At 38.9% G+C, this 20,909-nt stretch overlaps 2 protein-coding genes across 5 annotated transcripts in view; both read left to right on the top strand.

Moving 5' to 3' along the window:
- The first annotated feature begins 4,618 nt into the window (after positions 1 to 4,618).
- zgc:101100 (uncharacterized protein LOC445169 homolog) lies at positions 4,619 to 6,654 on the top strand. The gene is made up of 3 exons (XM_053323006.1): positions 4,619 to 4,784; positions 5,706 to 5,881; positions 6,135 to 6,654. The coding sequence occupies exons 1-3, from the start codon at positions 4,619 to 4,621 to the stop codon at positions 6,630 to 6,632; spliced, it is 840 nt and encodes a 279-aa protein (XP_053178981.1). The 3' UTR covers positions 6,633 to 6,654.
- A 3,473-nt stretch (positions 6,655 to 10,127) lies between these two features.
- The window catches only part of csnk1g2b (casein kinase 1, gamma 2b), a 41,055-nt gene continuing 30,273 nt past the window's right edge, over positions 10,128 to 20,909 (top strand). For 3 of the 4 annotated variants that reach the window (XM_053322636.1, XM_053322634.1, XM_053322637.1), the window contains exons 1-2: positions 10,128 to 10,215; positions 13,528 to 14,335. In XM_053322636.1, the coding sequence (XP_053178611.1) occupies positions 14,108 to 14,335 (228 nt within the window). In that variant the 5' untranslated portion in view covers positions 10,128 to 10,215; positions 13,528 to 14,107. Of the gene's footprint in view, positions 10,216 to 10,423; positions 10,484 to 13,527; positions 14,336 to 20,909 lie in introns of those variants that run through there. The other variant, XM_053322635.1, reaches the window with a different exon arrangement.

Here is a 20,909-nt window from a genome sequence, read left to right as displayed (position 1 = left end):
CAATACAAATTTCCACTATTGATAAGCAATTAAAGAAAGCTTGGGCATAAGGGTGTTGGCTTTCTAAAACATCTGTTAAACAGGAGACGTTAACAAAAAAGTTCTTAGCAACAAAAAAAAAAGAAGACAATGACAAAAAGAGAAGAAACTTAACACCCCCCCCCCACAGTTATCTCAGCTGCCTAACAGTTTCCATTGATGCAGATATTTTCCTGAAACACAACGTCAACAAAGAAAATTCATATTATTTAACAGGTGCATTAATTGATTGTTTATCCATAGACAATTAATTGATGATTTAGAATGATTTCAGAAGTATGCCAAAGATTTTCTGATACGAGCTTCTCAGCTGGCAAGATTTTCTGTGTTTCTTTGTCTTATGTCAAATTTAACAGGATATTTTGGGGTTTTTGGCTACTAGTTGGACAAAACAAGACATTTGATGATGTCACCAATGGATCAAATAATTGATAAATCAACAAAATAATTGAAAGATTAATTTATAATTAAAATTCATTGTTAATCATTGTTAGTTGCATCTGTAATTGTGTTGATGTATTTGTTTTTCTCTTTGTGTATCATTTTTAGAGGCTTATTGATTCCACAAAGTAATTTACTTTTAGCACTTTTTTCATCATTGCTTCAGTAAAACAGTGTTTGGTATCAAATGATTTGCAATACATGAATCTTATGTTTGCCACAGCACAGAAAAATGTTTAACAGGACTTGTAATAGCTAAAGTTTAAAGCTTCATTTTATTTGACATCAAGAAGGATAAAACCTGAGCGCTCTGACAGTGACTATTCACTGCATTCACTGTAATTCCCTGTGCTCGGTGACAACAGTTAATAAACCTGCGAGTTTTCACCTGCTCAGTGGTGAGACGGTTGTCAGTGATGCGACTTAGCTGGGGATAGTCTTTGTTTTTTATTCACTGTAATCCATGCATGTGTAAGTGGATCCTGTGAGAGGAGGATAACTCCTTTTAAGCTGGTTTTAAACACTACAGGAGGTACCAAAATCCAGTAACTTCTCATTTACCTACACTTCAGTTTTAAATGCTAGATTCTCACATCCTGGTGAGAGAAAGAAAATCAAGTTGAAAAGCTTTTTCTTGCAGGGAATTCACTAAACTGCTAGTTATCTGAAGGGCTAATGTGATAAGATGTGTTCAGAGTTCACTGGCTGTTGATGGAATTTAAAAAGACGAAGCAATCAGTCAGTCAGGGAGCTTTCAGATGACTGAGAACCGAGGAGCTAATTGAAGAGGCCATTACTTATTTCAACTGAACCTTGGTCGTCTTGATGGGTAGGAGGTGAACCCGGCCGAGCCCTGCCTGGCCCGCAGAAGGGGAAATGATCCAGGGGGGGCAGCGAGTGAGTCAGTGGTGGCGGCTCTGGGATGGGGAGGGTCACACACAACCACACTCTTTGTGTGCCTATAATCCCCCCAGCCAACACAGCTTTGGCCAGGTTTCATCATGAAAGTGCCATGAAATAACTACTTTTTTTCTCTCCTCGCAGTAAATCTCCCCTAATCCTGCGGGCTGCGGAGACAAAGGCCTCTGGGACCTAATCCTGGAGCTTTTAGTGGGGCTGAGGGGCTGGCCGACAGAGCCTCTTCTAAATGACTTATTTCTATCAGACACTAATATAGCTTGACAGCCAAGAACAGCGAAAGGAGGAGGAAAAAAGCCAGGAGAGAAAAAGAGCACAAACATTTTCACATATTTTGGAAGTCTGAGCAGTTGATTGTGTGCAAGTGTGAGTGGAAGAAGTGAACCACAGTTTAAGGTCTTTACTCTCAACTTGCACAGCAGTGGAGACATCTCACTTGTTATTTCTGTGAATATTGACAATAACCTCAGCTGTTTGTTTGTGTGCAGTTGATTTTGGTGTAGGAATGTACCTGTAGCATTGTATTTTGCATTTTAGGTAATTTAATGAAATATCAAACTACAAAGAATCACAGTATTTTAAAGAATATTTAAACAAACCTGAGAGTTTAACTTCTATATTTCAGCCTGTCTTTGTTATCAGGAAAGATTTACAGCGAGTTTCTCTACAATCAGTGTCAGTTCCTAAAGACATAACCTTAGGTCCTTGTTTGTGGTGTCATTTAAGTTTAATGGGGTAAATTATTCTCAACTTTATTGGCCTGCTCTGTATATGTGACACCTATTGCATGTCTGTCCAGGAAAAGGACTCCCTCCCCTTTTGTTCTTTCCGAGGTTTCTCAGTGAAAAGGGCTCTTTCTGAGGTTTTTCAAGTCTTAAGACAGAGGGTGTTGTATGCTGCACAGATTATAAAGCGAATTTGTGATTTTGGGCCGTGTGAGTCACATTTTCTTAATTTTATTTAATGGTAATCTTTTTTCTTTTTTTTTATCAGTGTGAATCACATCATTGTACAATGCCAGTTAAGGCATTGAGGAAGAATATTAACAAGCTTCAGCCTCTTCATAAAGTGAGCTTGGATGGTTTTACTGTGTATGACAGCGGGTGAGGAAGTGGGGTGTGATTGTAAAGGGTTAAAAAAAGCATTTTTCATTTCATCTTGACTTTAGCTATATTAATTCATCATATTTTATAAGCTTATTATTAGACCTTTCAACTGCTTTCATCGCTGTGACTCTTCACCTCTTTTCAACTCTTTGACTCTCTGACTACTTTCAGTGCTGAATTGCCTACAGGGCTTAAAATTACAGATACATTTTCAAACATCAATCTTTCATTAATTGCACTTTAAAACTGATTTTGATTCTTGAACCTCAACAGACACTTTAAACCCTTTCAGTTTTTTTTAAACTTCAATTGACACTTCAACTGCTCTAAATGCTTCAACTGCCACACAAGGTATCACATGCCAACAATTAACATTATAATACATTTTAATCTGTTTACAGAGTTTTCACATGCCATTTTCAGCATTTTATTCACAAACATGAACCTTTTCCTACTTTACAGTTTAATATATAACTATACTTACATATCTAGGTGTAGATATGTTCAAGGTTTGATTGGAATGACATAACCAATAACTTCAGCTTTCCAATAAATTTAGTTTTTTGTCTTTTAAACATCCTATAGGTGCTGCACAAAAAGGTGAACATAATAACATAATAAAGGGTGAACTGTGAACACTCCCATGAAGAATTAAGCAGAATTAATAAATAACCTACAAAAAATGGAAATTCAATAATAAATACTTACTTATAATTAATTGGGTGGAAAAAAGAGTTTATGTACTGGAGTAGAAGCATAAAGTACCAAAGCATACTACATGAGAAGTGTTAAATGTTCTTAGTTATCTTTCACTATTTGAATAATGTGAATGAAAACCTGGCTGTGGCTGTTTGTGTCTGTAGAACAATTAAGTAATAATAAAACATCAGCCGACTTAATTCTTGATGCTGACTTGATGTTTTTCTTGCTTTGGTTGCCTCTTCCTGGGAAGACTTGTAACTGAGGGGAGCTGGCCTTTCAGAAATGGTTTTGAATGGGTAAAGGTTCAGATTAACTTCACACGGTGACAGTTTATAGGCAAAATATGGTGCCTGTTAGCAAAACAAACCCTTAGAGAAAACCCCCTCCGAGGGGAGGCTGTCAGAGAGGCAGCGGTATGGGAGAAAGAGGGCTGAGAAGGAGAGGACAATCAAAGGCTGCTATTTTAATCTGTCCTGCCTCGGAGATTAGCCGACCACATTGTTTTAATTGTTTTAACTGGAGGGAATGAAACGCTCGCTTATAGGGGGATCCTTGGCATAAATCTCTCAAGTTCAATAGTTTCAAAAACTTGAGCCCCTTGCAACCCCCCTCTTTTCCCTCATCCCACCTAATCCCGGCTAATACCTTTCTTTCTATTGGCTAATGGCTAAGGGGAGCCTGGGTAAATGCTTCTTAAATAGTTGTGGGTGAGAATGGTTTCGGAGAATTAGATCCTTGCCTCGACAAAGAGCGCTGCTGTGCAGGATAAGGCCCAAACTGGACTGGGAAATATTGGACTAACAGCTCGAGTCGGTGCGTAAAGACGCACCTGGACCCCGCGCTCAAACTCAGGATTTGGATATCAGGTAAATAACCAAGAAAAAAACCTGTCTACTCTGTAAGGGTTCATTAGTAAGACATTTAGTGAGTTTATTTTACGGTGCGTACCAGTGAAATCTTTAGTTATTTAATCTTTGTGATTGAGGATAAAATGGGTGCAAGGTGTTCGCACTCAAGTGAGTCCAAATTTTTATCCTGTAAAGCAAAGATTTCATCAAATAAGCCAAAAATGCAATTATTATATGAAGAAAAGGCAACTCTAGGGATAAATAATAATCAGTATTCCCTTTAATAATAATGGTCTCTCGCAGATATATTTGTCTTTTTTTTTCTTTTTTTTTTTTGCTTATTGTGATTTTTTTGTCAAATCAACAAGTAACATCTTCATTGTCTTTTCTTTTTTCTTTTATCTTTAGTTAATTGTTTCATCATTTCAAGTGTATTCAGACCTTTAAAACTAAGTAACACTAATTTATACTACTATGGTCTGAAAGTTGGAACACCTTTTTTTCTCTAATAAATCTCTTATTATACAATGAGTATAATGATATTTTTCTGTCCTTAGCATCAACATGAACTCCCTGAATTTCTGCTGGCAGTCAAACGCGGGTGTGCACCCCCTCCGCGGTGTAAACTCGATGCTTTTCGACCTCCACCACCAGATGGCGGAGCAGTACCACGTTTACTCTGCAGCCAGTCCAACAGTACACACCCTGTCTGTGGCTGAGAGGCTAGCAGGTGGGTCACCAGAGTCCCGCACTAACACAAACACTGCACATGATTCAAAAAGTAACATCCAACAGTTTACTCAGAGGTTCAAAATGATTTAATGACACTTTTTCCTGGACTATTTAAACTTCTTATCAGTTATAAAATATGATAAATTGCAGATTTTTAAATACCTATGATCATCTTATTTTATATGATTTATTATTATAGATCAAACAATCAATTAGTATATAAAAAAGTATAATTAACTTTACCTCCACTTGCTACATAATGCAGTAATACCAAAACAATTATAGAATATATGTTCCACTCTGAAAAAAGACATTCTGCATAAATGATTCTTTTCATTTTATACCTCATGATACTTTTGTACTTTTCTATTAGTTAATTTTAAATGTAGGACTTGTAATGGACAATGTATTACATTGTGATATTCCTACTCTTACTCAATTAAAGTATCTTTTTAGTTCTTACAACACTGAAAAGATGGTAGGTTGGTCATAATAAGTGTAAACATGACAGTTAAAACCCAACATGATCAACTTAAAAACGTATTAAAACTTTGAGATGAACACTGATTTTCATGCCCTAAGAAGATGCTGTTTCCAAATAACCAGCATCCATCCGGCTTCTACTAAGATTCATTTATAAAGGACAAATCAGAGAAAATGAGTTGAAGGACTTACATTCAAACTTACGAAACTAACTACGAAACTTCATAATGGTTTTTCCTTCAATTTGTCACTCATTTGTATATCAGCCTAACAAGTTTATTCAGCAGATAAAAAGCTGACGGTCAAATCACTCCAAACTGAATCAACCCTCCCCAAAACAAAATGGGACATACCTCTGAAAAACTGCAAACTACCTCTCAGCTATGTTCCTTAACAACCTTAACCTAACCTCTTTTGTTTCTCTCCGTTGCACCAGAGCTCATACTGGAGGCTCGCTATGGCAACCAGCAGAAGCAGCGCCGCAGCCGCACAGCGTTCACCGTGTCCCAGCTGCAGGCTCTGGAGAAAGCCTTCCAACAGACGCAGTATCCCGATGTCAGCATGAGAGAGAGACTGGCTGTCTGCATCAACCTGCCCGAGGCTCGCATTCAGGTCAGAGCTCACTCCTTCCAACACCTGACTGTCTCCATGTTTGTATAACTGTTCATCTTTGGTCCACAAAGAGCTGGAAAGTATTTATAAAGTCCTGCTGCACTCTTAAGAGCACAAATATGTTGTATATATGTTCACATTTTCTTTAATTTAGTCTTTTGAAGTTGGTTTTCTGGTCATTTTTAAATTGAATTGTAAAGCATGTTAAAATTTGCCTTGTGCTAAATCATTAAAGTTACTCTGTCTCCTCCAGGTGTGGTTCAAGAACAGGAGGGCAAAGTTTCGTAAAGGTCAGAGGTGTTCCCCGCTCTCCAGAGACCAGAGTCTGGAGGAGGTGCCACATCAGAGCATAGTGGGACAAGAAGAAGACAAACAAGACATCTCTACATCACAGACTGACAACAACATCCTTCCTCCTTGCTGCCCTCCTCCGGTGGATAAAAGTAGGGATCTTTGCCCCCCTCTCACCTCCTGTACAGACGCCAATGTTTCCAGGTGCCCTCTTCGACTTCCCTCTCCTCCACTTTTCCCCTTCATGACAGCGGCGGAGCGTTACAGCCACGCACCCCACCAGCCTGTTGTGGGAATGCTGTCCACTGAACTTGCCCTCCCCCCGATGTTTTGGCCCTTCATACAGCAGCACAGCTCTGCCCCGGGGGTTCCTCCATCGTCCGTTACTAAAAACTGTAGCCTCTCCCTTCAGACTGCTTGTTCAAGTAAAGCTGTGCCTCACCCTCACCTGGGGTTGTAACTGTGAACTTAACAGACCTGACACCAACATCCTTTCAGCTCCATGTGGACTCAAGTACACCTGAAGCTGACATATGTGGGAGAGGACAGGGTAACCGCCTTTTTCCTGTTAACTCGACTACAGACGAGAACTAAATATGCATTTCTGTTTAGTTTTATTGACTGCCTGTCTGTGTAAAGGGATGTAAAGCTGTACAGTCACATTGTTTGATAAATACTTAGAAATATATTTTTTAAATTAACACCTACATACAGGCTGCTTCCTGTAATCTATTTCCTTCTGCATTATAAGACTATATGTCATTATATAGCTGGCTACACAGCCAGTAGGTACACAGTAACAACAATAACTAAAGAATTTGAGAAATGCTCCTTAATGTAAAAAAGCACTACAACATAGAAATGTGAAATAAAGACATTAAATTCTCTGTTTTTACCTGTTTTTTGGTGAGGCTGTATTGTAGTGCTGGCAGTGGGATGGGTTTCATTCAATTAAAAAGTATTTTGGGACACAATCATGAGCAACTATTTAGTATAAGTCTCTAATTCAATATTATCATTTATTGGCAGTGGAATTTGGATTGTGATGTGATGATAACGTATTATCATTTTGCAAAATCCAATTTTACAGATTAATTTTTCAAAGTGAACTATAATAAAACACATCAATTCATTCTTATTTTTATGCACATGCTGACAGTCGCTGATTAAACATGATTTTCTATATTTTTATTTTGCAAACATTTGTCATGTCAGTACATGTCATAGATATCAGATTATTGTATTAATATTAATATAGAAAAATAGGTTTTAAAGTGAGAGCACTGCAGACAACAATTGTTAAACTTGTCTTTGTTGTCTAGATATTTTGACAAAAATCGTAAGACTTCAAAGTCTAAATCATGTAGTCAGAAAGTCAGACAGGAAGTGATTTAACAGAGATCAAATATTAGAACATTGTGTAAAGGAAAACTGGTCAATGAAGTCACATGTTATGTTTAAGCTCTACAGCATGTGGATCTCTCTAGTGTGAACATCTTTTGTCTGTTAAACCTAAATATTAAAATATGAACAGACTTAAAAATAGTCCTGTCAAGGATTTTAGATTTGAGCTGTCAAAATATAACAAAGTGGAAGCTCTCAGCTTTTGATTTAGGGTGCTGACAGTACAGGTAACAACAATATAATAGAGGTGACTCAAGATCCACCTGTAGCATAATAGACTAAGTATGTTTAAGGGTTAATATTTAGGACAATAATTCTATAATTTGTGTTAATTTGTGCCAAAACAATAGCATTGTGTAGCACACCTTTAACAGGTTGTAGATGTTTGAAACTCTTCAAACTACTTTTGCTCCGCTTGTATTATGAGTCTATTTATCTATTGGTCAAGTATGTTTACAGATACTGGTAAAGTGTTTCTCAATGTACACAAAATTAAAAAAACAATCTTCAGTAATGACTATTTACTGCACAAGGAATGAGTATTTAGAGGTGAAACGGTTTCTGTTGACTGCAGACAGGATGAAAATAGTTCAAAGAAGTGAAATGCTGAGATAAATATTACATGGTAAAAAAAAAAAAGATAGTTACTTTATACACATTTAGAAGTTGATACAGTTGTGGTTCTCAAAGTGGGATCTGGGGACCCCCAGGGGTCCATGAGGTAGTTCCAGGAGGTTCCCTAGCAAAAAGTCACTTTAATAAAGATACTGGTATGGTATTCTTGCTATCACCATTGAAGTGTTGTGGTGCTGTATATATAAACTTCATGAGTTTAAGTGAAAGATCAGAAAAAAACTAACTTTCTTGTTCCATCAGTCTGGTTATCGAATCAACATTAGTTATTTCTCTGTTGTGTGGTAGTCAGCTTACAGTGATGCCAAAAACCCAAGTCAATCGACTCTGACTACCAGAACCAGTGGCATCTTCTACAGCAAATGTTAGTGACAACCAACACTGAGTGTGCACCTGCTGCCAGCACAAACCTACTAACTCCTGGACTGATAACGCAGGACAAGCTGACAGAAGAAGCTGGAAATGGGGGTAACAGCTCAACAGCTCGACCTGTGTGTGTGTGTGTGTGTGTGTGTGTGTGTGTGTGTGTGTTAGTTATATGTGCTGATAAACTATAGAATATAGTACATCACACTGCAGGGTATACTATACTCTACTTGCCCCCAACCTGGAAAAATGTGAGCCCCCCTGAAAGACATGATATAGTAGTTTGCACACTGTACTTACCCAGTTGAAAACATTCTTTAGAAGATTAGAAAGGTACTCAAAAAGTAATCAAATGTAATAAGTTACAACAGCTACCTGCCCTAGATGACATCTTCACCTCCCGCTCCCTGCAGCAGACACACAACATCTTAAAAGGTCTATTACAAAATCCCCATCACCTGTTTGAACTGTTGCCCTCCAGGAAAAGCTATAGGTCCACCAGAACACACACCACATGATTTATGAACAGTTTTTATCCCAAAGCCATTACCATAATTAACTCTGAACTGAAAGCAAACCCCCTGGAACACAGCACAACTTCATGTGCAATAATTTATTTATTTATGTATTATTATGTGCAATAATATCTATGAACACTTTTTTAATATCCCATTTTAACTGCATATGCTGACAATGAATGAGTGTATGGTTTGTTTTTGCTGTGAAGATGAGAGTATGAGTGAATGAATGGATGCATTTATTTATGTTTATTTATCTCTATTTTTGTATTTATATAAGAATATAATCTAATCTAATCTACTTTGATTAATTAATTGAAATAGTTGCATTACTCATTACATTTTAAATAATGTAACTAATAATCTGTAACCTATTACATTTCCAAAGTAACCTTCCCAATCCCAACCTGCTTATCTTATCTTAACCCTTAAACAAGCAGAAGTGGAAAATGAGATATAAAAAATGATATAGATGTTACTAGTTTTCTCATTTGAACCTGAAGTAAAACAATTCTTCACATATTTTTAATATGTTTTGGATTTTATGAGCTGTATCTCCACCAGGATACCTTGCTCCTATTAAGGTATAAAAATGGGCATAATGGTAAAAACAATTGAATGTTTTATTTAATATAGAAAAAAAGTGATACATTCTTGCTCTCTCTTGTCATTAATATCACACATACTAGTTCTCTCTTGTCATTAATATCACACATACTAGTTTCTAAACAGATGATTTTTATAATTTCTATCAAAGTATAAATTTACCACAAGCTTCAATTCTACCAAGTCAGGGCACATACTATTGAACAACCAACTTAACTATCCTAACAGGGTGTTCAAGAGTCTGTATCTACTGGTGCACACAGCCTGTTAAAGGGTTTTAAAGTAAAAAGTACATGAACTAAATTTACGCCACATGTTTCGCTTTTTATTCACCAAACGTGGTTACGTCGGTTTATCTGCGCAGTAGGCGCTGCGTGACGCTATGCGCGGGTCTCTTCAGCTGAGGGAGGCTTAAAGAGACAACAGCTAAACCATAGCAACTTGAGGACGAGAGACAAATTAAATGGGGACGATTCCTATACAACACAGGACAACCATGACTTCGACAGCTTAAAGGTAACATGCTTCTATTTTTGGTTTCTTTTAGCAACAGAAACTCACTTACTCTTTGTACTGTTGTTGTTGTTTTTTTTGTGTTTTTTGGTTTATTTTTGAAGACGTCGTCTCGCCGTGTTTTAACGTAGTTGCTAACGTTTCGTGAGCTAGCTGAGCGGTAACAGAGCGCAGGCTGCCCCTACTCAGCACTCAGTCGGGGTTGTTTAGGATTAAGGAGTTGCCCCGGCAGTGGTCAAGATAATAATGACTGGAATTTGAACTAAAAAAGGTGAAACCATGCTCCTTTTTAAAATCACACTCTTACTACTACAGTCGACAACATTTTAGTATTATAGTGTTAGTATTTCTCAGCTTATTATTAAGCGTTTAACTAACTAACCAGGGTAGTGTAACAGATAGCCAATCAATCAATGAATGTTTTATATGTTATGCTCTGTCCTGTTTCCACTTGGTTATGGTGATGTTGACAGATTAACGCTGTTGTGTGTGCTTTTTGTGTGTGATCAGGCCAAAGAGAGAGAGAAAAGAGAGACGCTGTTTTAGGTGCTAGCAGGGTTAGCTTTGGTAGCTAAGGCACGAAGATCAACATCCAAACGCTTTAAACATTAATTTAACCATAACTTACACTTGACTGCTGTTTTATTAGATTTTATAGAGAGATTAACACTCACTTAATTGCACTACGATTGGAGATATATGACGCTAACTTGATCAAATGCTAACTAAATATGTGGCCTTGTCCGCCGACCTGACACCAGCCAGCCTTCACTATTAGTCTCATGTTAGACATATTACAGCTACTCTGAGGACACTTATCATCAGGATTTTTGTGTGTAAGATTGCATATTTTTCTCTTCGTCTTTCTTCTCCAGGTACTTTTTAAGATCTGGTAAAACTAAAGCGTGATTGGATGACAGCTGCCAGCTAGCTGTGTTAGCCTCGATAAGCTCAATTAGACACATATTTAGCTTTTTTATCGAGGGTAAAAATGTAACTTAACGACGTGGGGTGAATGTTTATTATCAAGTTAAGCTTCTCTGGTTGTATTTTGGTTAATATCTATAACATTACGACTCGATTATGTCGTGTGTATTGCTTGCTAACCCTAGCTGTATTAGCTGTGTAAATGCAATTGTGGCAAGCTGACGTTTCACCGTCTATTTTTTTAACACTCATGATTTCATTTCATTTTAGTCTTTTAAGATCTCAGTTTCCTATGTTACATCACAACCTCAAACTATGTAGCATGTTTTAATCAACGATCTGGTAACTATGAAACAGCTGACGTGAAGTGAAAAAAACAAAAACAATACAAACTTCCTGGAAGGAGACAGTCTAGCCATATGGGCCAAAGACTGCCAAAAGTAACCGAGGCAGACTATTATTCATTAGCTTTATGTTATTTTCACAGTGACATATCTACCACTTATTGTTTCCAATGTGTTGACTAGTAATGTGTAGTGTTTTGTGTCACCTTGACAAGTAGCTTGGCTGTGTGTGTGTGTGTGTGTGTAGTGCACTTTGCCACTTCAGTGTAGTTGTAATAATTTAACATGCATGCTCTAATGGCTTTTTACCCACCTTGTTTATTGTACTTGTAATCTTGTGACCCAGGTAGGCTAGTCTCTTCTCGTTTCCCTACAGTAAGTATGCGTCATGCTACAAGGAAAAAAACATGACAGTGATAATGATTGACTGCACACCCAAGTTTTAAATGTTCCTTTTTCTCAGGTGGGGATTTTTTGTCTCTTATAGGCCGTGTCATTATTTGTTTATTTGACTATATACACGTCAACATTTCAGGCTCCAGTAGATAGTATAGTGTCAAGATATTAAAGCCTTTCCTGTCCCATTAGAAACTGTAATAAACCTAGCTTGTGTAGAACAGATTAAAAAAGGCAGATGAAATCATGTGTGTGTGATTCATTCAACAATCAGATGATCTTTATTCCATATGTTTGTCTGATAATGCGGTGTCTTCACCATCTGATATTAGCTGCCCAACCAGTCAGATACAGATGATCTAACTGTCAAAATTCCTCCAATAATGCTAATAATAATAATAATAATAATAATACGCTTCCCAATGATGCAAATGTTACGATGAGATGGGGCATTACAGCGGTCATTGATCCATGTAAGTGCCTTTCCATAAGGAAAGAGTAGCTGCCCATCGTTACTGTCTGCATTACCTGCTCCTCTAAAGCACCGCCGGCCTCTTAGATCATGGATGTGGGGGAGTTATAGGAGAGGAGCTGCTGCTTTGGATGTAGAGATGGCAGCAAGCAGTTATATATATTAGCCGCACGGAGATGGTTACAGAACTGAAATGATGGTTGTGATTGAGGTTTTTGTGTGTGTGTGTGCCTGGCACTGATATCTTGTCACCTTTTCACAAACCATACAAGAATCTTTATATAAGTGAAGACATATCTATTCGTGGCATCTCTTTTCACTCTGTCTTTTCTCGATTGAGCTTGAAACTCAGCTTTAGACACTTTAATCTCAAATGTGACTATTATGTCATCAAAATACATCTTAATCTGATCTGCAAAATCTCCTAAAGGACGAAATGTGACTTTGGCTCTCAGAGAAATAATAATTAATTATAAAATAGGTCTTATTTTTTTCTTCTTTTCTTTCTTTCTCCTCATGTCTCATATTGATCGCTTTATTGAATTTGCCTCGCGTTGGTCTGCAGCGAGATCTCGTTTCAGCTGTAGTAAAGAAAAGCCACCGTAGACATAATTTGATCTTCATGTAAAAGGTTTAATTTTTATTTATTTTTTTCTAATTTTTAACTATTGATTCACTTGGTTGTCGAATATTTTGACATGTATTGATTGCTTCACAGCTTATTTAGTATTTCAGAGTACGTTTCATTAGAACTTCAACTAACGATTATTGTAATTATCGATTTATCTGTTGATTGTGTACTCGATTAATCGATTAGTTGTTTGGCCCAGAAAACTGTGAAAAATGTCTAACTGTTTCCCAAAGCCAAAGATGACATTTATTGTCTTAGAGGACCAAAAAAACTAGAAAATATTCATACTTAAGAAGCTGGAATCAGAAAATGTTGATGTTTCAAACTCAGTGATTGAATAGTAATAAAAAAGGTTGGTGGTTAATTCAGTAGTTGACAACTATTACTAACTAACTTATTAACTTATTCTAATACATAGTGAATATTACTTTCCTAACATTAAAACTTCTTTAAACTGTAAAACAGGCCTCAAAGTGTTATAACTTCTTGTTAAAGGCGATTGTTTCACAGCATTTGGACTAATTTCTGTCTGTTACTCTCCACAGATATCAAGCTGACATCGAACCCCTCCGTTACCCGTCTGGCTCGTCACTGTCGGCTCGAACTCTGGGTTACCTCCTCTCTGCCTGTCGCCCCTTGCAACATGGAGAGCGTCCACCGCGTCACTGAAGGCTGACCCGAAAAGGAACGAGGCGCTCCAGAAGATGTTCCCAAGTGGCCTTCTTGCGGACGCAGCAGCTGGCTCTCGGAGTGCTTTTTTATGACTAGTATTGTATGCGTGTGTCTGTGGGCACATCCTAGCAGCACAACCTGCCTATTCTTCAGGCTGGGGGACGTGCTACTCTGAGACTGGAGCCAGAGCGACACGCAACGGAAAAAAGGAAGTGCAGCTCGTCAAAAGAGCTTTCTGATAGACGCAAGGGGGGCACTTCGGCTGTAGTTTCAGCTTGTTCGAGTGTCTTCTGAACCATTGCACATTTTTAACAGCGACACCTTTCCTCTGTCTACTGAGATTTGTCTCCCTCCCCCTCCCTAAAAAGTATCCTCATCCGTCGTTGTTATTGGAGCTTCTATGGTTTGCATGGCTGGAGAATAACCGTGGAGAGGCCAGGGTATCACAAGCTTATGGATTTTGATAAGAGAGGGGGCAAGGGAGAGACAGAGGAAGGGAAAAAGATGTCTAAGACAGCAGGCAGCAGGACTGGACATGGGGGCCGGAGTTCAGGGACCAATTCTGGAGTTCTTATGGTCGGCCCAAACTTCCGCGTGGGTAAAAAAATCGGCTGCGGGAACTTTGGAGAACTGCGGCTGGGAAAAAATCTCTATACTAACGAATATGTGGCCATTAAATTGGTAAGTGTGCCCTCTGGGTTTGTGGGGGAAAAAAAAAAAAAGAAAAAAAAAATTGAACTAATTTTAAAACACACATGTTCTGATATTCAAAATTCACCATACATGTTTCCAGCTGTGCTTTTTTTGGGGACTAAAAATCATACCGAAATAGTGAAATGAGAAAGCAAAATACGCAGCAGAGCGCCTGCAGTTTGACTCCTTGACCCAAAGTGAGACAGACACAGGAAGTAAATATGAACGGTCTAACCCCCACCCTTCTCCAAGAGTTTGTTAATGAGTCAACCGTGCTCTATTTGTATATCAGAGAGGTGAAGAGGAATAAGTAGAAACTAGACTGGATAATATCTTTTTAAACCAATGTTTTTCCGTTTTCCCTCCTTGTCATGTGTCAATGAAGAGGGCAGAGTGAAAGCAAACAATGGAAAGTGTTTTTTTTCTTTACCCCCAAGTACAACAAAAATAGATATATTAGATCCTTGAATATGCTCTTAACACCCCTGAGGATTTTATGTAATTAGACATTTGATATAAAACAATATGATGCTGAAAAGGTGATTTATCAAACTTCTTACCTACATATATCTCACATTTTAATCATGTTAATTCATGTGGAAGCTCTCCCTTCAATAAGCTCACACCAGGCCTTTTTATGAGCAATCAATAATTCACTGTGTCTCTTTTGTTTTGTGTCAGCGTGAACACTTCTTTTTTTTTTTCTTTTTCTTTTGAGCTCTGGTTTTAACTGCATTTAGACAAGTGAAAAACCACATGAAATGTCAAGGCCTGTTTGTTTTCTGATTGCACGATTCGAGGCCAGAGACTGACTGAGCTGCTCAGCCATTTCCTCTTCACGTCAACTTTCCTCTTCACATGTTTTTTTATTTTTTCTTTCCTTACCACTTGTAGCGCTTTTATCTCTGGCACGTTTTCTCTGACAATGCATTTTAATGTAATGCCTAACCTAAACTTTATTTAAGCGGTAGTCCTAGTGAAAGGCAATGAAGGCTCTGCATCATCATCTCCACCACAGCTCCACTGGTCTGTGTATGATTATTCCTACATTTGTATCTCCCAGGGAGGTCATTATCTCCGAACGGGCGTCCACTGAAGGCTTTGTTAACCACAGAGAAGGCAGAGGTTAGCAAACAGCTGTAATTGCAGTTCTCCTCTCCTCTGAAAATCTTTTAGTTTAGTGCACGCTTGCCTCTCCCCTTTTTGCTTGTGAACCCTCCCATCTGTTTGGGTATTTTTATCCCGATGGTGTCCGGCTATATCTGGATCTGACATTAGGGGCCATAACACAGCTCCGTGGATCTGGTGGTGGCCCGCCGGACCCCCGGCGTTTATCTAAAATGTACAACACAAGGAGGAGGAGGAGGAGGAAGTGTGCTAATGGTGGATTATATTGTCGACATGTACTTGACTTGTTTTTTTTGGCCTGGTGTTGTTGGGTCTGACATGAAAAAAGGGCTTCTCCCTGTGTTGTCTGTTGAGGCTTGAGGCCAACCCCCAGACTCCAACACAGTTGTCCGTCCACATGTTAACGTCCGTCCCTGATCTCACAGCTCGCTCCGGGGTAACCCAGTGAATGTCACTGCCCGTCAAGTTAGGCCTCTGTTTTGTCCGAGGCTGTTACCGAGCTCTTCCTTACAGGCTAAGACAAATAACAGCCCTGTTATCTGCAGCCACCTGCTAACACATGCTGGGAATGACTGGCGTCTCCTCGAACGCTACCTTCATTAGATACAAGCTGAAATAAAGGCTGGCAGCCTGAAGCACCAGATAATCATTAAGTATGCTGTAAAGTTTGATAGAATCCCATTTAATTGGATAAGATAAGAAAATATTAATATTAGTATAATCATACATTTATGTGAAATTGTATATTTGACCTAGAACTATCATTGATTCATCTATTGATTATATTTTCAATTATTTAACCAATCCTTTTAGAGAAATATCAGTAAATGGTGAAAAATGACCATCACAGTTTCTAGAGCACAGTCAAAGGTGACATCAACAGTCACAGTCAAAAACTTGAATATATTCAAAAGAAAGAAAAGCACCAGATAATTAAGTTCGCTGTAATGTTTGATAGAATCACATTTTTAATTGGATAAGATAAGAAAAAGCTAGAAGGTACAATCATACATTTATGTGAACTTGTATATTTGGCCTATAGCTATCATTGATTCAGCTATTCATTATATTTTCAATTATTTAACTTTATTATTAAATCCTTTTAGGGAAAGATAAGATAAGATGCCTTTATTGTCACTGTACTTAAACAATATCAACAAATTGTGAAAAATAACCATTACAGTTTCCAGAGCAGAGTCCAAGGTGACATCTTTATGAAGCTTGATTTGTCCAACAACAGATAAAACCTGAATATATTAGATTTAAAATTTTAAAAAAGGAAGAAAAAGCAGCAGATCTTCAAGCTTGAGGTGGAATTCAGATATTTTGATATGCTTCTTAGTTTCAGTTTTAATGTACGGACACAATTCTTCCCCTAGTTAAAGCCAGTGCGTCTAGTATAGCTTAACAGCTGCTGGTATCTGTAACTCTTGAGGAAGTATGTACTCTGTGTGACTGGGTAAAGGTTGCTGTTGATCTAAGATGAGGCTGTTTTTTTGGTCAAATTAAATGTTATTCAGTTAAAGTGTTGAGGTTTTTTTATCTGGTGGGTTACACCTAGTTTAATCTCTGTCCTCGTTTGTTGTATTTTAATGAACGTTAGACGCCGGGCTGCGGAGGACAGCACACAGTGATTACTCAGTGTTTTTATGAGTGTCTTGTGTACCAAACTGGGCATTTGGGTGGTGCCTGCCAGCACCTGGGACAAAGGTGAATGCCGGTGTCACCCTCCTCCACCACGTGACGGCAGAGATAGAGATGTATGGCGAGCTGGCCAGTGCAGCACCAGATCGATCTTCTGTTAGTGGGTCCACGACTGCTACGGAAAGTGAGAGAGAGAGAGAGAGAGAGAGAGAGAGAGAGAGAGAGAGAAGGGGGAAACTGCTGAGCGCTGAAAGGTCGTCTTTGTTAAGCGAGCCTTGTCGACACACAGTGGTTCAAGTCTTCGGTTCAGCTGGGCGCTTTTTCTCACACTGACAAACGCCTGCGTGTGATGGAGGCAGGACTGTATAGCTGCTGCTGTATGTGCACTGCAGGCTTCACCCCCAGAGGGAGATCCCAGCGTCTTAAAGAAACACCTGCCGCGTAATGTCTGCCGTTTTGCTCTCGAGGATCACTGTAGAAACTGTTTAAAGGGTTAAGGGTCTTTTGTTCGTGCTTTCTTACCCCACCACCATCTCTATCTCCATCTCCATCCATCGTGTCCTGGCATGGTGACATAAAAAAATCCACGGAGAGAAAAAAAAAATCACCCTCTAATTCTCTCCTAAGTGTTTTTGAGGAAAAAGGTTAAAGCTGTTTTCATTCAAAGATGTTTTGTTAACCTTTCTGTTTCATGCTCCCATCTTTACTTTCTCTGCCACTGTCTTTAGGCTACTGTCTTCTCTCAAGGTCATCCGCCCCCTCTTAACCTCCCTCCATTATGTTTGTGTCAAGTGCTGGACGGACACACACACACACACACACACACACGCATACATCTAATCCATGAGAGAGCTTATTGAATCAGTTATCACTAACATTTCCAGTTGTCATTTTTCTTGTAGATTTCTCAGAGAAACTAGATACTGAGTCAGTGATGATTTAAATAAAATGGGGCAATAAATGCTGTATGTAGCCCCCCCCCCCCCCTTTAAAAATGTCACATGATTTTAAGTTTGCTTTTTTTGTGGAATCTCTTTGATTCACATGTCTAATGGAGATTCTTTCACACGAGTGTCTTCATTTGATTTTTGGATGTTCTCATGAGTCCTTTTTTTTTGGTTTGTTTGGATTTTTAAGGTTTTGAAGTTGGTTTTTGTATGTGTTTTTGACACCTTGGATGTGCGTGTGAGACTGGCCGCCTGCAAATATGGTATCAGTAATAACTTCTAAATCCATTTCAGGGGTGGCTGCAGTAATTGTAGTATTGCAATACTGCGTTATAGAAAAGGAAACCATGGTGGATGGCGAGCAGCTGCCAATACTGCGCTACGTTCTTTCTTTTTTTTTTTTTTTTAGTTTTTCACAAGGTCAGATTGTTTTTGTTTTACACTTCCATGTGTGTGTATTGAATATTACGCGGCTCTCCTGGTCTGGTTCGGAAGATTCGGCACCGCCATTTGCAGCGTTTTGTATGTTGGGATCTAGCTCATGGGGCTCCTGCAAGCCTCCTTCAGATTAGCATCCAGCCGGGTCCCCAGTCCTCATCACAGAGCTGACGGGGGATCGGTGCTGATGGTTGATGGTTAAAAACACGTCCGTATGAGTATTTTAGTTTGGTTATAAGTTTGAACTCTCCCGGGTCACCTTTTGGCTGACCAGGCTGGCATTTTACCTGCGGAGTAAAATCGTTTTCCACCAATTGTATAATCTGAAGGCCAGACTCCATTCATTAAATCCCAGGGTTAAGGGCACTTGGCTGTAGGCTAATGTTATTTCCTGCCATGATACGATTTTAAAGTGTTCTCCGTGTTCTGAAGATGTTGCTGCTCAATTCGGCCGACACATAATCAGAGTAATAAACCTTGATACTTGTGAACATTTGGCGCTGTTGAGCCACCCTGAATCACTGCAGGGGAAATTCCTTCATTGTGATGGCCTCGGTTGGTGGCTCCTGTGTGTGGTGATGAACGTTTTTGACTATGACAGGTGGTTTTAATATCTAGTCAACATGGGAGGGCAGTGATAAGTGGGTCTTATAGAATAGAGACTTTCTGTACAGCGTACTATAGTTCAGTGACAGGGGGGGTGATGCTGGACCCTGTAAACACAGAGGCGTACTGTGCATTGTGTGCCTACCATACAGAGCAGTGTGTTACTCCTATACGCGGTGACAGTGCTCCGTTAAAGATTTAAGAAGAAGATTCAAATTGACCTTAGCCATAAAATGAAATAAAATAAAATGTGAATCTATGCTTCTTTTTTTTTTTTTTTTTTTTTTTTCCAAGCCTGTGACATTAGTTGGTCTGTCTGAAATGACAGGGTCATATTTTATCAGCTGAGGCTAATTAAGGTTAAGTTCTTACTTGGCCAAACTACAAAACTGGCTGTTGTATGAGCAAAGATGTTTACCTAGAAGTAACAGATGAAGAAATGCCACCCTGTAATTTCAGTATCCAAAAAGAAAAACAACATAGTGTCTTTTCAGAGTGAGGGAGTTGTAAAATCACAACTTGTTATTTGAAACAGCCAAGTTAGCTAGCTAGGTTTGCAGTCTAGAAAAGTAATCAAAATCCTCTATTTAAACCTAAGAAAGCTGCACAATTAATATGTTAACATGAGAAGGAGGTTGAATGATCATGTGTAATATGAGAGGTGTGACTCCTAATGATGAACCTGCAGTCTGCCTCAGCCGTATAGAGCATTTAACCTTTACACAGGCAGGAGTGAGAAATTATGTTAATTATTCTTTTTTATGTACCTCTTTATTAACTTTGATATTACTAAGCATCTCATTTGCACCTAAGTAAACATTTCCACAAATAATTTTAAAGATATTTTGTATATTTTGGATTTTATAAGATGTGTCTCCACCAGGATACGTTGCCCCTATTAAGGTATACAAATGTACATATGTATGTATCACCTGGTGCACATTGCCTGTTTATGGGTATTTCAGTTCATTATTTTGGTTTTAAGTCCTTTTTAAACTTACTTTTTTCTTCACTTTCCTAGAAAAAGCGTAGCAATGTATGTCCTCTGCCCTGCACCAGTTGCACACTGCCAAAGTTAGTGACTAAACTAGTTGAGCATAGCGGAGTATAGATCTCGGCACTCATCAGATCAATCGCCTTTTCAACTCCAAAAACAGCTGCTTCACGTCACAATTCCAGACGAGTCAGTGAGCTCATTTAAAGGTCTGGACTCAGCCAGTAACCTGTAAACCAACGCTATTGTTGCTCTGTGTTTGCTGAATGTGTGTAAACAGGGAACCAGTTTTGAGATTTACTAACTAACTATGTGTTGGCAGCAACGACTTTAGTAAGTCAACAATATGTCACGTGTGTTGGTGACGTTCAGCTCATTCGTGTGTGTGTGTGTGTGTGTGTGCGTGTGTGCGTGTTTGTGTGTGTGTGTCCGACGCGGAGGCTACCCGAGCAAAGCCGTTTACAGTGACCGAAGTCTCTCACGCGCGCTAACGCTCAGTCATGATTCTCTGAAGACAATCCGAGGTGTTTCTATCCCGCAGTTCTGGTTGTGGTCTAGCTCAGCAGCAGTTTTACACCGGCTCGGTTCGCCAGGAGGGGCCATTGTCGGAGAACTGCAAAGGCAACAAAAGCTCTATCAGCACGTTTGGCTTAAATTAAAGTGACATTTTGACGATTTAAGTTCTTCCCTGCCCCTGCTCGAGCTCTCCGGAGAGCACGCTGGGCAGCCTGAATGAATAAATCCTTGGATGTCAACAGCATGTAAAAGCCCTACCTTCAGTCAGCGAGCTAATCCTCTAATGAAT

Source organism: Scomber japonicus, chromosome 7 (assembly GCF_027409825.1).
Source record: "Scomber japonicus isolate fScoJap1 chromosome 7, fScoJap1.pri, whole genome shotgun sequence".
Classification (NCBI taxonomy): Eukaryota; Metazoa; Chordata; class Actinopteri; order Scombriformes; family Scombridae; genus Scomber; species Scomber japonicus.
Note: the sequence above shows the minus strand (reverse complement) of the source record. Positions and strands in the feature narration are given on the sequence as shown.